Raw genomic sequence first — 18,611 nt, forward strand, 5'->3', positions numbered from 1 at the left:
TTTTCTTTTCAATCATATCTTACCTACCATATTGGTAAATATTTTCTGACTTTATAAGTTATCTATGCCGTAGCAAAGTTGTAAATCCTATCTGTGATTTTTTTTTAATAAGATGTAAATATAAACTGTAGGGATGTATAAAAGGTCAGCAATGAAAGACAGACTTGTTTTTTTAATACTTTTATTAACGTGGGGTTTTACTTTTTAATAGTTATTATTATTATTATTATTGTGTTGATATATGGTTGTCGTTTTGGTCATGAGAGAGACAACTTGACACGCAACCAAAACTGTTACTAAAAGACAACATGAAACCCCAACTATATAACTTAGTACAGCTCCAAAAAAACAGATACCTTTCTGTCCTTCACAGTTCACACTCGAGTTGTCCCATTTTTGATGTTAATCTGTGTTTGGATTCATTTGGGTATGTACCTTGTCTGTTTCATCATTTGAATTGAGTTTTTGCTTCTTCACTTGTTCCCTTCCATACATATAGTTTTGAATTTGATACTGATAGATAGATTATGTGCAAATCAATCTAACCTAGCATGTATTAGTAGGCCTTGTGTGATTTGATTTGATGTGAGTAGTTTCTGTTCTTATGTACATGTTGGATTTTCCGAATTAGTTCATGTTCGGAAATCTTTCTACAATTGATTCTGAAGTCAAAATCAATTATGAGGAGAAACTTATGCGAGTAGCTTCTTGGTGACGGAATTGATTCTGAGAAAAGAGAAGCTGACAGAATTAAGTTTGATGTTTGTTGTGTATTAAGGCAACTATCCATGAATGAGTCTTGTGTGATCTTTTTGCTGTTTTGAGATGGAGGATGGTGATGAACAAGAGCTATATGATCATGATGTTTCTCTGTCTTCATGGATTAAAGAGCAATTAGATTAATTAGGACGATGAAGATTAGAGAGGAGACGGGTATAAAGCCAACTCTGCTGAAATTTGGTTTTGCTTTGGCTCTTTCATTTGCTGGATTTCTCTTCTCACGCCTCAGAATTCGACGAATCAAGCCTCCTCCTAAGTCACCTACTGGGCATGCTTCAGGTTTGTTTCTACCTCATCAATATTTTATCTCTTTTTCCAATGATGTGAGTTCTATTGTTTTTATTGTTAATTTTAATTTCTGGTGTCTTTCTCAGCTCATGGGAATGAAGTTAATTTAGGAGAAGCATTAAGCACTTGCAACACTGTCTCGGAGGAAAAATTTCTATATGCTGTAAGTGTTTTTTTCTGGTTTGGGTGCAAATACATGCTCTGTTACTAGAGGAATTAATATATTTCTAGTTTTATAGCTGTCATTTTAGGTAGGATTTAACTGTGATTCATATCTTTTACAATAACTATGTCGTAATGTGCAAAGTGCAAATTCTTTTTACCAAATCAATTTCAATTTGAATAATTATTGATAGCTTAATATGGGGTCTTCCTTTATATAGCATCTATCTATAATTCTATATAGGAATGGCTGGCTTATTCTCTTTCTTGAAATGATATTAATGGATTGGAAGTTCAAAACAAAATGGCCCTAAGAAATTAAAACCATGAATTTATTATTTTTTTCATTTGCAAAAATAAAAGGAAAAACCAAAAACCTTCTATGTTACGATCATTGTGTCTAAGATACTTTTGTGGAAACAAATAAATGTGTCTTTTATCTTCATATCATCCTTCTGTAACTAGCAATCGATAAAATTAATTATTCACATTATATAAAGTTGGAAAAAGCTTCCAAGATGCATTTTGTTTTTGAAAAATGAATCTAAAACAATGTAACTAATTTTCCTACATAGCAGGAAGAAACATGCATCAGTGGGGGGACAAGTGACAATTCTCCTAGAAGTAATCAAAATGGAGCTAAAGAAGAGTTCTTGCTTCCTGAATTTAATGATCTTGTTAATGAAGTAGACTTTGGAGCCACTATTGTTGGAAATTCTTTTAAAAAAGCTATAGAATTACCAAGGTTACAAGTAGGATCAGGTCCCGAGAAGGATGATTATGAGCAAGAGGCAAGTCAACTCAGGAACATGATTAGAATGCTTCAAGACAGAGAACAAAGTCTTGAGGTCCAACTTCTTGAGTACTGCGGTCTTAGAGAGCAAGAAGCAGCTGTGGCAGAGCTCCAAAATAGATTGAAGATAAGTAATATGGAGGTAAAGATGTTCAATCTGAAGGTAAAGATGTTACAGTCTGAGAATTGCAGGTTAAAGGAACAGGTTGCTGATCATGCAAAGGTTCTGGCTGAGCTCGAGACTGCGAAAGCGAAAGTCGAACTTCTCAATACGAAAATTAGGCATGAAGCTAAACAGAATAGGGAGCATATCAGAACTCTTCAAAAAAGAGTCGCCGAGTTGCGAGACCAAGAATGCAAAGATGTTACTTTTGATCAAGATATTCAAATAAAGCTGCAAAGGCTAAAGGGTCTTGAATCTGAAGTGGAAGAGTTGAGAAAAACTAATTTAGAATTGCAGATGGAAAATTCTGACTTAGCTTGTAGATTGGATTCTACCCAAGTCCTTGCAAATGCTGTTGTTCTAGAAGACAATGAGGTGATAAGATTATAGTCACAGATCACGATCCTCTCATGTGGATACTTCGCATGACAATGTCATTTAAAAATTGTGTCTATCTGTCTCTTCTCACCTATTAAATAGGTGACGGAGTCTCTGAACATTATGAAGATAGAAATAGACACATTGGATTTGGGTTCCTTGAAGGGGAATCATAAACCCACACAGTCAACGAATCTGAGTCAGTCAATCAAGATTGGATGACTCATGTGTTTTATCAAAGATCGGACGGCGGATATAGGCTTAAAATATTAGCCATCGGATCTTGGTAGAATATTTCAGATTCCTTGACTGCGTGTGTTTAAGATTTCTCTGACTGCTCGGAATCCTAATTCCAAAGTATCATGTGATGTGAGAGAATCATAATCCCTATAACCACATACCCTCTTTCTTCAGTCAATTTTATGCACAGCTTTGATCTCTTGCTTGTGGAATGCAGGAAAATGCTTCGGTGCAAGAAAGGGACCGTCTTAGACAAGAAAACAAGCGCTTGGTGAGGGAAATTGAGCAACTACAATGTGATCGATGTTCAGACCTTGAAGAATTAGTGTACTTGCGGTGGGTAAATGCATGCTTAAGATATGAACTGCGAAATTACCAGCCCCAACCCGGTAAAACAGTTGCAAAGGACTTAAGTAAGAGCTTAAGCCCCACTTCCGAGAAGAAAGCTAAGCAGCTTATACTTGAATATGCAAATAATACTGATGGACAAGGGGGGATTGTGGACTTTGATTTAGACCAATGGTCCTCCTCACAGGCTTCTTTTCTGACCGACTCCGAAGAGATCAGTGATGAGTTTTCTTCTGCTGATAATTCATCTGCTGTCAAAGCTAGCCCCACAAGCCAGATCAAAATTTTTAGCAAGCTTAGGAGACTGTTACTAGGAAAAGATAATAATCATCAGCATAGACATATTTCATCAGGATATCGAGAAGACACAAATTCTCCGCGGCCGAGTAAATCAACCAGAAATGAGGGTAGAACTTCCTTTGATTTCTCCAGGTCGACGAGTATGAAGGAAGGGGGTAGGAGATACTCAGGTAGCATGGTCATGGGATTGGGAAGCTCAAATAACTTGAGAAATGAAGGTTCCTTATCATATTCCTTAGACACAGAAAAATCTGATATAGAGAAATTTGCAGAAGCTTTAAAAGATTCTAGTGTGGGTGCTAAACATCAAAGGCGTAGAAGAGCAGCATCATACAGTTAGTGTGTTTTAAATCATTATCAGCATGCAAAGATTTTCCCATTTTTTTTACTGTGAATACTATGTATTAGAAGCTTAGCATGTATATTACTAAAAGCTGTTAATTCCAGTTCAGACACAACCTGTGTTAATCATTGGGAAGCATTAGTATATCAGTAATAGTATTTTAGCTCAGATTATCCCAGTATATTTCACATGGAAAATGAAACTCTTGTGAGAAGTCTTTCACAATTAGTTTTCCTAAGTGTGTGTCTCTAATTATTAGTACCAGACTATATTTAGCACATCTAGCTGATAAGTTAGTGGAAAGTTGAAAAACTAGCTAAAAGATTATAAGCTAGCTAAAATAGAGGGTCACCATTGACCACTTTCTAACTTTCATAGTATTGAAAAATTTGGGACCACTTAATTAAAATTTTCAAAATTAAATAATATTTAATTCACTAAAATATCCCTTTCTTCAACCTATCCCTAAAGGTTTATGTCCCAAGACCCAGCACCACCACCTCATCCCAGCAATTCAATCCTTAGTTTCTTAACCTAAAAGCTTGACAAAACTTCGAGTCTTCCACAATCATTGATAAGACTTTCACAGGCTTAAAATCTAAACTTTTCCCAAGTTCAAACCTCCCTTGTTCTTTCACTCTTCAACATTTCTCTAGTGGAAATCAATTTCTTAGACCCTACAACTTCTTTCCAAAAACATCAAGCTTTTAATCAAAAACCTATTTCTAAAACTTGGCTAACAACCATCAAAATAAGGCCAATCTTTCTCAATCTTTCTATCACCAAGTAACCACACTTAACCTGAAATTTTCTCTATGCTACCCATCCTCTAACATCTCACCTCCGACATTTGGATTGAATCGCTAATTGCCAAAACAGCCAACCACTCATAGGCAAGTAAAACTTTGAATCTTTCTTTTCCTCCTAGGCATAAAGCTCAACTATCCCTACACACACAAGACATTCTACTAGAATTTCTTCCCTAATTTCTCTCTTCTCTTACCGACACATATAAGTACAAAACAAATTTCTAGGCCTAGCAAAACTTCTCTAAACCCCTTTACAAACTCCACAATTGATAACACACAAGAAAACTAGCCATCAATATATCAATGCAAGAAATTTCACTTCATACAAGTCAAACATTCAATTTTATCCGTCAACCCTCAATTTATCGACCGACACTCAATCGACTGATCACCGAGTTCATACAACCTAGCACAAAAGACCTATTCCTCGACAAGCGTTGCTATTCTCAACCAAAGCTCTGATGCTAATTTTTAGGGGTTTTACCATAGTGACTAAACGTGGAAATTAAACATGCTCAACCATCTGTAACCACGAGTAATTTTTTTTTGAAAAAAAACATGCATACATATGTTTGAGTGCATGTGAGTACATATAAATAAAGGACAACATAGTTAAAAGACACATTACCCTTGAGCTCAAAAGAAGTTCGGATGTCGCTCGACACAAATCAGAGAGTACATTGGGCATGTATGACTCCGTACTTGATATACTTCCTGCAATCTTGCACAGGAGAATCACACGCGAAGTAATGACACCGAACTCTACCCAGATGTATACCCGAATATATGAATTCATAATTTTTTCTTTAATTAATGGTTTGAAGTTATCAAAAATAAAAATAATTTTTCAAAATTTAAAAAGAATAATCAGGGATGGAAACCAAGGATAACAATTTCGTAAATTAATAAATAAAAAAATATTAGTGTTTTTTTAAAGGAAAACAAATATATATATATTTTTTTGAAAACGAAATGAATATTATTAAGAAAATGCTTGAGCCAAAATAACTCAAGGCAAGAGTACCGTACAATCTGAAACAGAATGGTCCTGATAAACGAAGTGCTTAAAAGAGCACCAAACCCACCACCAACCCGCATGATAGCTTCTAACATGTTCCCAAGAAGGAGCCTCGTTAAAACCGTACTGAGAAAAACCCATTGGGAAAAAACCCAGTAAGGAAAAAGAGTACCACCAACTTGGGAAAGCCACCATGCATCTATAAAGCATGCGAAATAGCCCAAACGGCAATTGGAAATTCGTATACAGTAAAAACAGCAGTATTCCAATCTCTGTAGCATCAAACCAGCTAATAGAAACAGCAACCAGACGAAAACAACAAAACAACATCCAACAACTCCAAACAGCAACCAAAAAACAGCAAAAACATCAGTAAAATATGGCCGGAATTTCCACACTCAGTTAGTTGACGGCCAGGACCTCATCAGACACCAACCAGCGATCCAAACGACTCCAAATCCCCTCATTCCGACTGGAGAACCAAGTGTACTCGCCATTGTTCAGTGGCAAATCCAGTAAATTGCTGTCTTGTACAAACTGCTGAAAGGATGAGTCACCCACGTCAAGAACACGTCCTGAAGAGCGTTCAGAGGCCAATAGAACCGCATTAAAATCACCCCTTATACACACCAGACCACCGTGGCGCAAAACTCGTTGCTTTAGAGCTTCAAAACAGAGATTACGGTCCGTCACAGAATGATGGCCATAGACATTTCCAATCAGCACTGTATGATCAATATTAGGCAACTTCACAGTCAGCAGGATAAACCAAGTTTCTATAGCCACTGTCAGAACCTGCAAAGAACTCTCCCTCCACAAACACATCAATCCACCAGCTGTTCCAACAGAACTAGATAGAGCATGCTGCATATTCAAACTTTTAGTCCAAGAAGTTACTGTACGCCCCCGTAATTCATTCAGTTTGGTTTCATGTAACAGCACCAATTCTGGTTTCAAATGCAAAAGTGCTTTTTTCACTGCTTCACGCTTCGCTACTCCTCCTTATCCGCGTACGTTCCATGTCAGCCAAGATCCTAACATATCAATTAAGATGTGGGTAATTTTGACGAATTTGTGTTTCTAAACCACGAAGCATCAAAGCCTCTGACCCTCGCGGTTTCAAACCCAATCGTTTACCAAGTAACCATGTTCTCTGAGCTCTAGTTGACACTCCATCCTCCCCTAGCGTGTCAAGGTTTTGCCGTTTTGCATTTTAGAAATTTATTAAATTAATATATACCTTACACTAGTTATCTGAAATAAAATTAAAGATATATATTATCAAAACATATTTTATAAATGTCTCCACATTCCATAAGCCGTTTTTTTTTTAAAAATTAGTATGTTAGTTCGTGCAATGGACGTGCAAAGCATTGAAAATATGTTTCAAAATATTTAAATTTGTAAAAAATTGTAAACAAAACATATATTATTAAATTCAAAATAAATAAATATAATTTTACATATAGAAACGAAAATCTAGTTTTTTTTTGAAAATGAAAGTAATATTATTAATAATAATCCAACCATGAGTAAAAAGCTCTCAAAGCTGTCAGAAAGTACAAATATAATAACCCGTAAACACTGACACTGGCAACCCGAAAATCTAGTTTTAAAAACCATAAATTATAAGTGTACAATAGGAATATAAAATATTATTATTTTTAATTAATAAATAAAAAGATTTAATCTACTTTGCCACAAAAAATAAATAGTTTTAATTTCTTTTTTGGTGCTTCGGAAAATTGATTTAATTTATTTTTAAAGTAAATTGAAACTTTTTTTGAAATATAAATAAAATAAGATATTCAAATAAATTTATTTTTATGGATTAGACTTATTTTTACAATTATTCTATCTTTAACTAATTTTTGAATAGATTTATGTAGAAAACAAGTAAAATGATTTAAATTATATTTATTATAATTTATTTTGTTTCCTTATAATAGTATATTATTCTGACTAATTTATTTCTAAATATAGATTTACTAAATAGATTTTTTTTGAAAACGTACATAAATAACTATATATAAGTCTAGATAATCTTATAATTCAGATTATAATAAGAATATTAAAATTTGAAAATTGTTTCGTATTATATTTTTTAAGTGACCTCAACTAAATTAATATCTTTCTTATTTTAATAAAAAATTAATAAAATACATTTTTGAAATATTATGGTAATAAAATAAGAGATTAATTTCTATGCACCGACGGTGTAAAAAGTTTTACACCATCATTCAATCACAACCTTTCATTTCCTATTTTTAGATATTCTTAAATTCAAAATTAATTGTAAGCTAACAAAATGGAGGGATGTGATTGAATGATGGTGTAAATCTTATTTACACCGTCGGTGCATAGAAATTAATCTCATAAAATAATTAAATTTTAATTTTAGTAAAAATATCAAGCATTTTATTCTTAAGCAATCACATTCTATAAATAATCTAATAAGGAATATTCGTTTTTTGGAAAAAAACTAGAACAAAGTTAATATCATTAACCTGAATTTAAAAATTATTTAGAATAACATAATAATTATACTTAATTATTATTTATTTAATAAAATTCAAATAAACTAATTGTTTAAATTTTATCATATAAGTTTTTTCAATTATTAATTTAAAATAGGAAAAGATTTATTACTATTGTGGAGGGAACAATCGGTGGTGGTGAGTGAGTTCATTAATGGGTTAGCATGCAAGGTGGGGGGTGGGGACTGTGTTCGTTTTTGGGAGGATATTTGGATTGGTGATATGTCTCTACAGATAAGGTTCCCAAGAGTCTTTGCTTTGTGTCTAAATAAAGAGGTAGCAGTGGCTGAGGTTGGCTCTCGGCTAGGAGGAAAATGGGAGTGAAAATTGGAATTCAGAAGGCGTTTTTTCGATTGGGAGGTGGAACAATATCAGAGTTTTCTGAATCTCATCAATTCTTTTGTCTCCAGTGGTACATATGACCTCTTGTTCTGGAAAGGAGATGCAATGGGGATGTTTTCGGTAAAAGGCCTTTGTTGTGCATTGGAAGATAAGTGGTTCCAAGAAGCGGGATGGGTGGTGTCTAGGCCAATTCGCAAAATGGTGCCCGCAAAGGTGACTACTTTCATGTGGCAATTGCAGAAAAATAGAGTGGCGACGAAGGCAAATCTGTTAGATCGCGGGATAAGCTTGCCGGATTCAGGGTGACATTGAGACCACCTCTCATCTGTTTCTTCACTGCAATTCAGTTTGGGCTGCTTGGTGTGCAATACTGTGTAAGGAGGGAGTGTCTTGGGCAATACCAAAAGCAATGAATGAGCTGCTCCTCGAGTGGAGGGAATTGAGATCAATATCTGATGTTGTGGTGTGGGATATGATACCATATGCTCTTGTGTGATCAGTATGGTTAGAGCATAATGGGGTTGTATTCAACAATAAAGAGTTTTGTGTGAATACAATGTGGGATATGCATATTGCAAGACTTACATGGTGGTTAAAAGCATGGTGGAGTTCATGCCCGTATAGCGCAGTGCAACTTGCAATGGGGTTACAGCATATTGCTTTACCTAAACCAGCAAAGATTCGTAAAGCACAACAATGGGTTCCGCCGGAGGAGCAGGTACTGAAATTTAATGTTGATGGTTCGTCTTTAGGAACGCCGGGGAGAAGTGGTATAGGGGGGTGTTGCGGAATCATAAAGGGGAAGCTCTGGGGTATTTTGCACAACAAGTAGATGATATGTGGGCTTATGAGGCAGAAGTTCATGCAATTCTTCAAGCGTTGCTTTTCTGCCAGGAATTCAATTTCAGAACAGTTCTAATTGAAAGTGATTCAACCTCAGCGATGGGATGGGCATGTAATGATTCGCGGAGGCCATGGAAGTTGCATCAGATCCTGAGCAAAATTGATCTACTTCAGCCCTTGGTTAATTGTGTTGGCATTGTTCATGTGTTGAGGGAAGCAAATGAAGTAGCAGATTTTTTGGCAAAGAGTGGAAGGGATGGGAGGGTTGTACTGTGGCATGCCTGTGTTTGAGATCTTACTTTGTCAAAGGGTGAGAGGGGCTCCCAGAAATAATTTAAAACATGCAGTATTGTGTTTAAAAGTCACTATATAGTGCAGTGTTTTGGGTTCTGTAATAAGCAGGAGTTGGCAGAGATGATTGTTCTATATTCTCTGTCATAGTACTAGATTAGCTTCTTAAACTGCAGGAATGAGTGTCATATTTTGGGCGCATGGGCTGGCTGTTTTTCTTGGTGTTGTTTTATACTTGTATGGGTGGCAGAAACAGTAATGCAAATTGTGCTGCATAGGATAAGTATTGGATTTGATTTGAAGATGGGAGTACAATATATATTGGCATGTTGAAGCTGTTTTTGGATAAAATTGCAAGAAGGATGTTATGTGCTAGGCATTTGCTACTGATTACTTTGGTTGTTCTTTAAGGGGATGCTTTATATTTTGTTGTGGGGTTTTGTTGCCACTTTGGATTATCTCAGGTGCATATATGGATATATTAAGGTGGTTCAGGTTTTAAAATCTCATAAAGATAGTGTACTTTTTTTCCTTCTCTAAGTTTTTTCCCCAAATGGGTTTTTCCTAGAGAAGGTTTTAACGAGGCACGATCTCTATGCTTGGATGTTCTTGGGAAGGGATTTGTTAGCATTGTATCTATGTTTCCCATGTCTTGAGAGGGTTGTTCTCAAGCTACTTCTTTCAATCAATAAATATCATATGTTGTCAAAAAAAAAAAAAGAATTAATTAAGAAATATTTATTCTAGATATAAAATATTTTCATTAATAACGTTTAAATTTTTATATTTTTTTAAGTAAGATCTAATAAATTAAAGTTTTACTTGTTTTCATTAAAATTTGATTAAATATATTCTAAATCTTTTTATTAGAATAATTTATTTTATTTGAACTAATTTTTGAAACAAATATTTTTATATAGCCACTTTCATTAAATTAATTTAAAAATAAATAAATATAATAAAGGTTATTTCATAAACATACATTTAATAATAATTTTTGAATGATATAAAACTTATATTATATTTAATTTTTTTAACATAATTAAAAAATATTTAAATTAATTTTGATCATATATTCATTTACAATTAATTATGTAAAATAGAAACTAATTTATAAGTAGTTTAATTTTTAGATAAAATAATTTAATTGATAATAGTAATTATCATTTAATTACAAAATAGTTAAAAACTTTGAATTTAAACTTCTTCTCCTCGGTATTACATTTTAAATAAGATAATATATATTTTTAGTTTCAGATTAACTTATAATTATTTTAGTCCAAATGTAATAAAAAAAAACTTATGAAATATGAAATGTAAGAATTTGATATTTATTTATATAATTTTTTAGTAACCTCTAATAATTTTTTTTACTTTTCAAATGAAATTTAGTAAACTATATATTATAAATTAATGTATTTCTAGTTTAAATAAAAAATTCAAGAAAATTTTCTTAAATACTTTCTCTATTTGCTCCTATAACAAAAAAAAAATCACTTTCAATTCTATGAATCAATTTAGGAATAACTAAATTAGAATTTTTTTTAGTTCAAACAAAAATTAGAATTTTTTTTATTTCAGCAAATTACATTTCATATAATTTCTAAATTATTCTAATTTTTTTTGGAATAATTTAGAAAATAGACGATATTAATATACTTATTTAGTTATTTAATATAATGGAAATAAATTTTTTTAGGTAATTTTTATCATATATTCAAGAATGATTTAAACCAAATGTAATTTTAAAATAGATATATTTAATAGATAAACTCATTTCGTTAATAACATTTATTATTTAACTATTAACTGATTATAAACTTTAAATTTAAATACCTTTCCTCCTGTAATAAAAAAACTTTAAATGTAAATTTATATAATCATTATTATATTTATACTTTAACTAATATACATTTTTACTTTCAAAATAATTTCTGAAATTTGAAATGTTAGAATTCTATATATATTTCCAAATCTAATTTTAAATGACCTGTAATGATTTAATTCTTTTCTTGTCGTAATTAAATTTTAACAAAATATATTTTAAGCAATGTTTTAATGAATTAATTCAATATTGCTAAGTCTGCTGCTCTATTATTGTTCTTCAGAGGGAAAAAGATGTTGGAAATATTAGGAAGATAGCTGCGCCGTGGACGAACCACTGCCTTGAAAGCAAAATTCCGGCAGACCTCCGGTGCAATCTAGTGCCGGGTTTGCTCCCCAAGGTTAACACAGCCGCATGCAAGGCACTGTGCACTCAGAACCTACACATGCTGGAGTCTCTACAACAATGCTCAAAAAGAGTTGGAATAAAAACCAAAACCCAATGAATTAACATGGTTTCTTATATATAAGCCTCGACCACTTAAGCTGGAAAGCTTATTCCTTCTTTCCAATTCATTCCAACGTACACCATATAAATTAATTGTCATAAAAGACAATCCGTTTTACCAATTAAGAGATAAACCAAAATATAAAAGCCTTAAAGCAGCTCGTAACGGTGGAAATTAAAAGGCTATGAAACTGAAAGAATAGTTTTAAAACACAATTAAGTTTTTGACACATGATGATATAAATGAAAAAACGGAAATTTTTTTTCTTCAATGCCATTATTCCAACAATCCCCCACAAATGGCAAGCAAGAAAACCACAAATTTTCTGAGCAAGGAAAGTTAATATTTGTGCTTAAGTGTTAATGTCCAAATGATTGGATTAACACGTAGTGAAGTGAGGCAACAACTTTTGTCAAAAGAGTGAACGAATCTTGAACTAGTTTGACTTGGTTGGAACCCCCACTACACACACCATAACTTTAAAATGTAGAGACTCCGCGATAGAATATTAAAACCATTTTCCGAACCTTGGGATTCATGTGAGTGTTTTAGAAAGATTTCTCAAGTCTTTCATAGATAGCGGCTTTTACCATCTTCACTCACATATTTATTCACATATATTTCAAATGCGTCTCACAAGCATTTAAGTGCATCTCACAAAGCACTTTCGCAACTGTGAATAAACTATATTTATAATTTATTTGAAAGTATATCAAGTGCGTCTCAAAAGCACTTTATCATATAAATATATCAGGTGTTTCTCAACAGCACCACCAGAATCATGATGAATCTCTTCGTACATCAAGTGCATCTCAAAAGCACTTTATCATGATACATCAAGTGCGTCTCGAAAGCACTTTGTCATCATACATCAAGTGCGTCTCAATAGCACTTTATTAGAATACATTAAGTGCGTCTCATTAGCACTTTGTCATGATACATCAAGTGCGTCCCAAAGCACTTTATCACAGATACATCAAGTGCGTCTCAATAGCATTTTTAATAGATACATCAAGTGCGTCTCAGTAGCACCATCAAAATTGGTTATGTATCTCTTCAAATGACATTACCGCACGTCATAAGGATGATAATGTAATGCTTAAGAGTAATCATACGGCTTCGTTTGACCTACAAATGGGTATCCACCATATTTTCCTCTTTGTTAAGTCTTAAGGCTCATTCTCCTCGACGTATCCAAGACAACTTTAGTCAATCATTTAACTAGAAGGTCAACAAGAATTCTTTCACTTCTTACGTACTCAAGAAAAATCAAACAATTATTAATCAAATTCTTAACAACATGTGCGATATGTAAATGTCTTTCTCTCTATGGCAAGCATCATCATTAACAATTTCAATTGCTCCTTATGAATCAAATTTCAACCACAAACACAAGCATAAAAATTATTTTTCCACAATACTCAAAATCTCTAGATTGATCAATAATAATCTTATCTTTCAAGATGAAGAATTTATAGCAACAACATGAACATAACCAAAAAGCCATAAGCCTTAGCACCAATGTTCTGGCTTTTAACATATGCTATTTTCACTTTAACCAAATTCCCCCACAATTTAATGATTTTCAAGTATGAGAAAAATCATTTCTATAATCCCTATAGGGTTCTTACAATTTCATCAGAAACTATGTCAAGGATATAGCAGGCTTTCAAGAAAGATTTCATCCACATATATCATACATACTATATAACTAAGAAATATAACATTCATCATTTCTTTTATTAGTTGCAACTTAGGTCAATCAGATTATATAGTTTTTCCTCTCTCTCTTTATTAATCTAGCATCACCCTTAGAGAAAGGAAGAAAAGTCTTTATGTTCCACAATTGCCTAGAAACCATTCATATCATAGGAAGATTTTCATGTGAATTATTTGCAGTATAAGCAAGACACACGGGCACTTACCTCCAAAGATTTACCCAAGCTTTACCAAAGACACTGAAACACGCCTTACACTTAATGGCTTTGTCACTCATTTTATGGTCTACAAGCATGTTCCAACTGAATTCATCTTTTCCCCTTTTTGATCAAGATCCCAAAAATAAAATGCCTACGTAAAGGAAAACAATGAACCTGATTTCTTCATAAAATCCAATGGAAAAGGAAACCAAATTAAAGTAAAACCAATAAGAACACCCAACAAGAAAACTTCCCTGGAAAATCTCCACTGTGATCACTATTTGTAATTATTGTTGCCCAAACGTCCTATGGCCCTTCAACACTTCAGTTACTACAACTGCAGCAACATGACACGGTGGATGGACGTAATTCACATAGGCTCCACAACGGCAGCATCATGATAAAACAATAATTAATTTTGCTTTCAAATTGTTGGAAATATTAGGAAGATAGCTACGCCGTGGACGAACCACTGCCTTGAAAGCAAAATTCCGGCAGATCTCCGGTGCAATCTAGTGCCGGGTTTGCTCCCCAAGGTTAACACAGCCGCATGCAAGGCATTGTGCACTCAGAACCTACACATGCTGGAGTCTCTACAGCAATGCTCAAAAAGAGTTGGAATAAAAACCAATACCCAATGAATTAACATGGTTTCTTATATATAAGCCTCGACCACTTAAGCTGGAAAGCTTATTCCTTCTTTCCAATTCATTCCAACGTACACCATATAAATTAATTGTCATAAAAGACAATCCGTTTTACCAATTAAGAGATAAACCAAAATATAAAAGCCTTAAAGCAGCTCGTAACGGTGGAAATTAAAAGGCTATGAAACTGAAAGAATAGTTTTAAAACACAATTAAGTTTTTGACACATGATGATATAAATGAAAAAACGGAAAAAAATTTAAATAAATTTTCTTGAATGCCATTATTCCAACAATCCCCCACAAATGGCAAGCAAGAAAACCAGAAATTTTCTGAGCAAGGAAAGTTAATATTTCTGAGCTCGTAACGGTGGAAATTATTAAAAGGCTATGAAACTGAAAGAATAGTTTTAAAACACAATTAAGTTTTTGACACATGATGATATAAATGAAAAAACGGAAAAAAATTTAAATAAATTTTCTTGAATGCCATTATTCCAACAAAAGAACCTTCCATGTACAATATTGTTACCTTCCATGCTCGTTGGTCCCTTATATATATGCTGATTCGTCAATGTCCCCCTTAGTTAGCAGAAGAGATAAAGTATTTGGTGAAAAATATTCTGTGTGTTGTTTCCCCTTTTTCAAGGCCCAGGTACAATTCCAAAAGCTTTCTCTCAAATTTTCGATGCATGCCTTGCTTTTCATTTAGAATTTGAGTTATTTAATTTATCGTCTTTTGCAAAAAAGTTGTGGTTGTAACATTTTTCGATTTGGGGCACGTTTTCAGAAGATTAGAGCCATTTTCTGCTACTCTTTGTGTTTGAACCAAACTTTTGTTTTTTCACCATTTCGTTGAGGCTGATTTTGCTATTGAAAGCCATGCCGATACAGATTGTGAGATTTTGTTGACCATTTGGATGAAGAGACAAAAAAATTATAACTTTACTTTTATTTGCGTGGTTGGATCTTGAGAGGAACATAAACACATTTTTGTACCAAGTAAAACATATGATTTCATATAGATTGAAAAGGGACATATTTATAAATTTTTCTTTCCGATCCATTTTCTAATCATTTCAGAGAGGAAGAACTTTCGGTGAGTCCCAAAAATATATATAGTGTTTTTCCACCCTTTTTCTATGCTCAAACAAATGGAATAACTTTTTTTTTCCAATTACTTTCGCTCCCCCTTTCTTTTTCTAAACAAACAAAATACTATTAAGTAATATATAATTTTTTTTGTCGTGTTATCAATTTTGTATACCCTTCAAACATTTATTTTCTTGAGTTTTCCTTTTTTTTTGACAATAAAAACATATATTGATAGAAAAAAATGAGTCAATGAGAACACTCCTCTCATGGTTGACATTAAATGAGTCCATGAGTTTTCCTATCTTTACCCCCATAAAGATTAAATGACATTAAATAGTTTAAAATGCTTGACATTATTAAATTGTTCATGTTTAAGGATTTTAAAGCTAAAGTTAACATGTGGTTTGGATGCTATCAAGTACTATTTTTATATATTTTATAATTTAGAAATTCATTTTTTTTCAATTTTTATGGCAATTCTTCTTCATCTTTAAGAGATGGTACTTTTATAATAATTTATTTATGCAAGTGTTTCAAATTAGTTACTTTTTTATAAAGGGAATGTTTTTTTTATTAATTAACTCATCATTATCTATTATGTTAAGCTTATACATGATCCAAAAAGTTTTAACATTCAAGGACTGCTAATTTTTTTTTTTTAATGTCGTTGTCTTTAAACCTGCTCAAGGTCTAGCATTGTATTTGACTGATGCATTTGAGTTTTTATATTTGTGTGTTCGTAGATATTCATCTGGCATACATAAGTGGAAGATAGAATTCAACTGAAGCAAAAGCAGGCAACTTGTTGTGTTGTACGTCAAGGGAGATTGCCGACCACGATATATCAACAACCATCACTTGCATCACCCACAAGCAGGATTGTAGAGAAAATGAGATTCGTTGATTATGAAAGCAAAAAAGCAAATGTTGGTCCTCATAGTGGAAAGTTCTTTCTTCAGCATTATTTAAACTATAAGAAGAGTGGAAAACCTGAAAGTGTGATGCTCTATAATAATGGCGAGTGGTTGGACTATCCTAGGAATGTTGTTAACTTGGTTAAGAACGAGTTTGAAATGAAAAAGGTAGTTGTGGAAATAAGATTAAATGAGCGTAATCTTATACTAGATTTTTTACATATGTGTCAGCTGGACTTGAAAATTGGTTTGCGTCAACCTATAGGATGGATTGATGAGGTAGGGGAATGCTTTTTCCCTGAAATCAATGATTTTTCTGGTGAAGAATCTCATAAATTATGGAATCAAGATGGTGTAAAATTAGGTATTCAAGTAGAAGTGGATGGAGTTGATGAATTCAATTTAAGGGAGTGTATTGAGAAGTCCAATGGTGGTGAAGTCATTCTGCACAATCATGTCAGTTTAGTGCCTTCTGCGGAATCTGTACAAAGAAAACTGGATTTGGATTTTGTAAAAATAATGTTCCTTACCGGAATGAGTATTTTTGAAAGTACTGACTTTGAGATACTGGAGACATACCCATGCTCAGGCACATCAATGCAAGTACGATTCGAGCTATTCCGAGCACAAGCTAAAATGACAAAAGAATGTCATGGGGAGGCCAATGTTCGATATGCTTGGCTTCCTTTTTATAAAGGAGAACTATCTAAAATGATGGAGTATGGACTGAGACATTGTACACTAGGTGCGACCAAATGTACATACAATGGCGGTGTTCATCTTGCAGCTGTCACATGCCCTTATGCTAGGTTAGTTTTTATGTGATTACCTTTGAAATAAAAAACTTTTATTACATACTAATAATAAGATTAATTTTTTCCATAATTACAGTGCTCGTTACTGTGATATTGATGAAGGTGGTGTTCGACACTTGGTCCTTTGTCGGGTAATAATGGGGAATATGAAAGTTTTTTATCCTAGCATTGCCACCGACACGGGTCTGTTTCAACCCAGCAACTCTCAATATGATAATGGGGTGGATGACATTCAATGCCCAAGATACTATATAGTCTGGAATATGAATATAAATACTCACATTTACCCAGAGTTTATCATTAGTTTTAAGGTCTACGGGGATGCTAAAGGTAAGTTATATTGTTCCTTATTTTTTTATTTTTTTACAAATTGGAGGGCCAAAGGCCCCACTGTTCCGTTTTTTGTGTGTGTTTCCTATTGACATATGTTATGGACATATGCTTTCTTATCATAAATAAGTTTTACATTTTGGTAATAAATTAGCACTCAAGGAGTTAGTAAAAAGCAAACAAATTGATATTTGATGTTTCATTGTTTTCATTTGGATACAAAATTAATGTTCTAAAAGATTTGGTATTGGGAAATATGATTACATTCATAATTTATTATCTCCTTGTGGTTGGGCTCTCATACATTCAATGTATTGATGACTTATCACTGGTTTAATGAAACACTTCGTCATTCTAAGCTATATAATGTTATTCCTTTTGAGAAAAAAAATGTTTCTTCTCTATCACTAATACTTGATGCATTGTTATAGGACATTTTTGTGGAACCATGGGGGAGAAAAATGATTCAAATAGTAATTCTTCAATGGTCAATTCAGCTAGTCATAGTTCTGGTGACCTATTACATGTAACCTCTTCAATGGATAATAATGTAAGCTACTTAATTTGAGTTTTTCATCTTATGTTTTCCAAAATTTTAATGTAAAACGTAATGTTAATAGTTAATACCATAATTGTTGCTACTTCTTCGAAACACTTTACCTTTTCAAATTGTATTTTAAATATAACTGTTTTTTCAAGTTTAATTTCTGTTGATAAGAAAGTTGACGTGCCTATTCTATTCTAAAAAAAATAAAAAGTGGTTAGTTTGATATACTGTTTTTAGTGGAAGAATTTGTGGATGGAACTAGCAAATATGCTGCCAATACTAAGGGACATGTCATGTAAACATTCTTTTTGTAATTGAGTACATCTAACTCTTCTCACCCTTATGGAATATAGCTCTTTAAGTCGTCATTGTTTTAC

The 18,611-nt window shown here is 33.0% G+C and overlaps 2 protein-coding genes across 5 annotated transcripts; both read left to right on the top strand.

The window, feature by feature from the left end:
* Nucleotides 1-322: 322 nt before the first annotated feature.
* On the top strand, nucleotides 323-3,963 carry LOC130748143 (protein CHUP1, chloroplastic-like). Of its 4 annotated transcripts, none has more exons than XM_057601300.1 (5): nucleotides 323-427; nucleotides 779-1,059; nucleotides 1,155-1,231; nucleotides 1,806-2,561; nucleotides 3,022-3,963. In XM_057601300.1, exons 2-5 carry the CDS (start codon nucleotides 912-914, stop codon nucleotides 3,790-3,792), a joined length of 1,752 nt encoding a protein of 583 aa, XP_057457283.1. In that variant the 5' UTR covers nucleotides 323-427; nucleotides 779-911; the 3' UTR covers nucleotides 3,793-3,963. The 4 variants fall into 4 exon arrangements, with proteins under 4 accessions (XP_057457283.1, XP_057457284.1, XP_057457282.1 ...); XM_057601301.1 differs by having other exon boundaries at nucleotides 340-427; nucleotides 632-1,059; XM_057601299.1 differs by having other exon boundaries at nucleotides 343-1,059.
* A 12,555-nt stretch (nucleotides 3,964-16,518) lies between these two features.
* LOC130742467 (inactive poly [ADP-ribose] polymerase RCD1-like) lies at nucleotides 16,519-18,255 on the top strand. The gene is made up of 3 exons (XM_057594572.1): nucleotides 16,519-17,351; nucleotides 17,434-17,687; nucleotides 18,119-18,255. Exons 1-3 carry the CDS (start codon nucleotides 16,519-16,521, stop codon nucleotides 18,253-18,255), a joined length of 1,224 nt encoding a protein of 407 aa, XP_057450555.1.
* The last annotated feature ends 356 nt before the right edge of the window (nucleotides 18,256-18,611 follow it).

The sequence above is a fragment of the Lotus japonicus genome, chromosome 3 (genome assembly GCF_012489685.1).
Source record: "Lotus japonicus ecotype B-129 chromosome 3, LjGifu_v1.2".
In the NCBI taxonomy this organism is placed as follows: Eukaryota; Viridiplantae; Streptophyta; class Magnoliopsida; order Fabales; family Fabaceae; genus Lotus; species Lotus japonicus.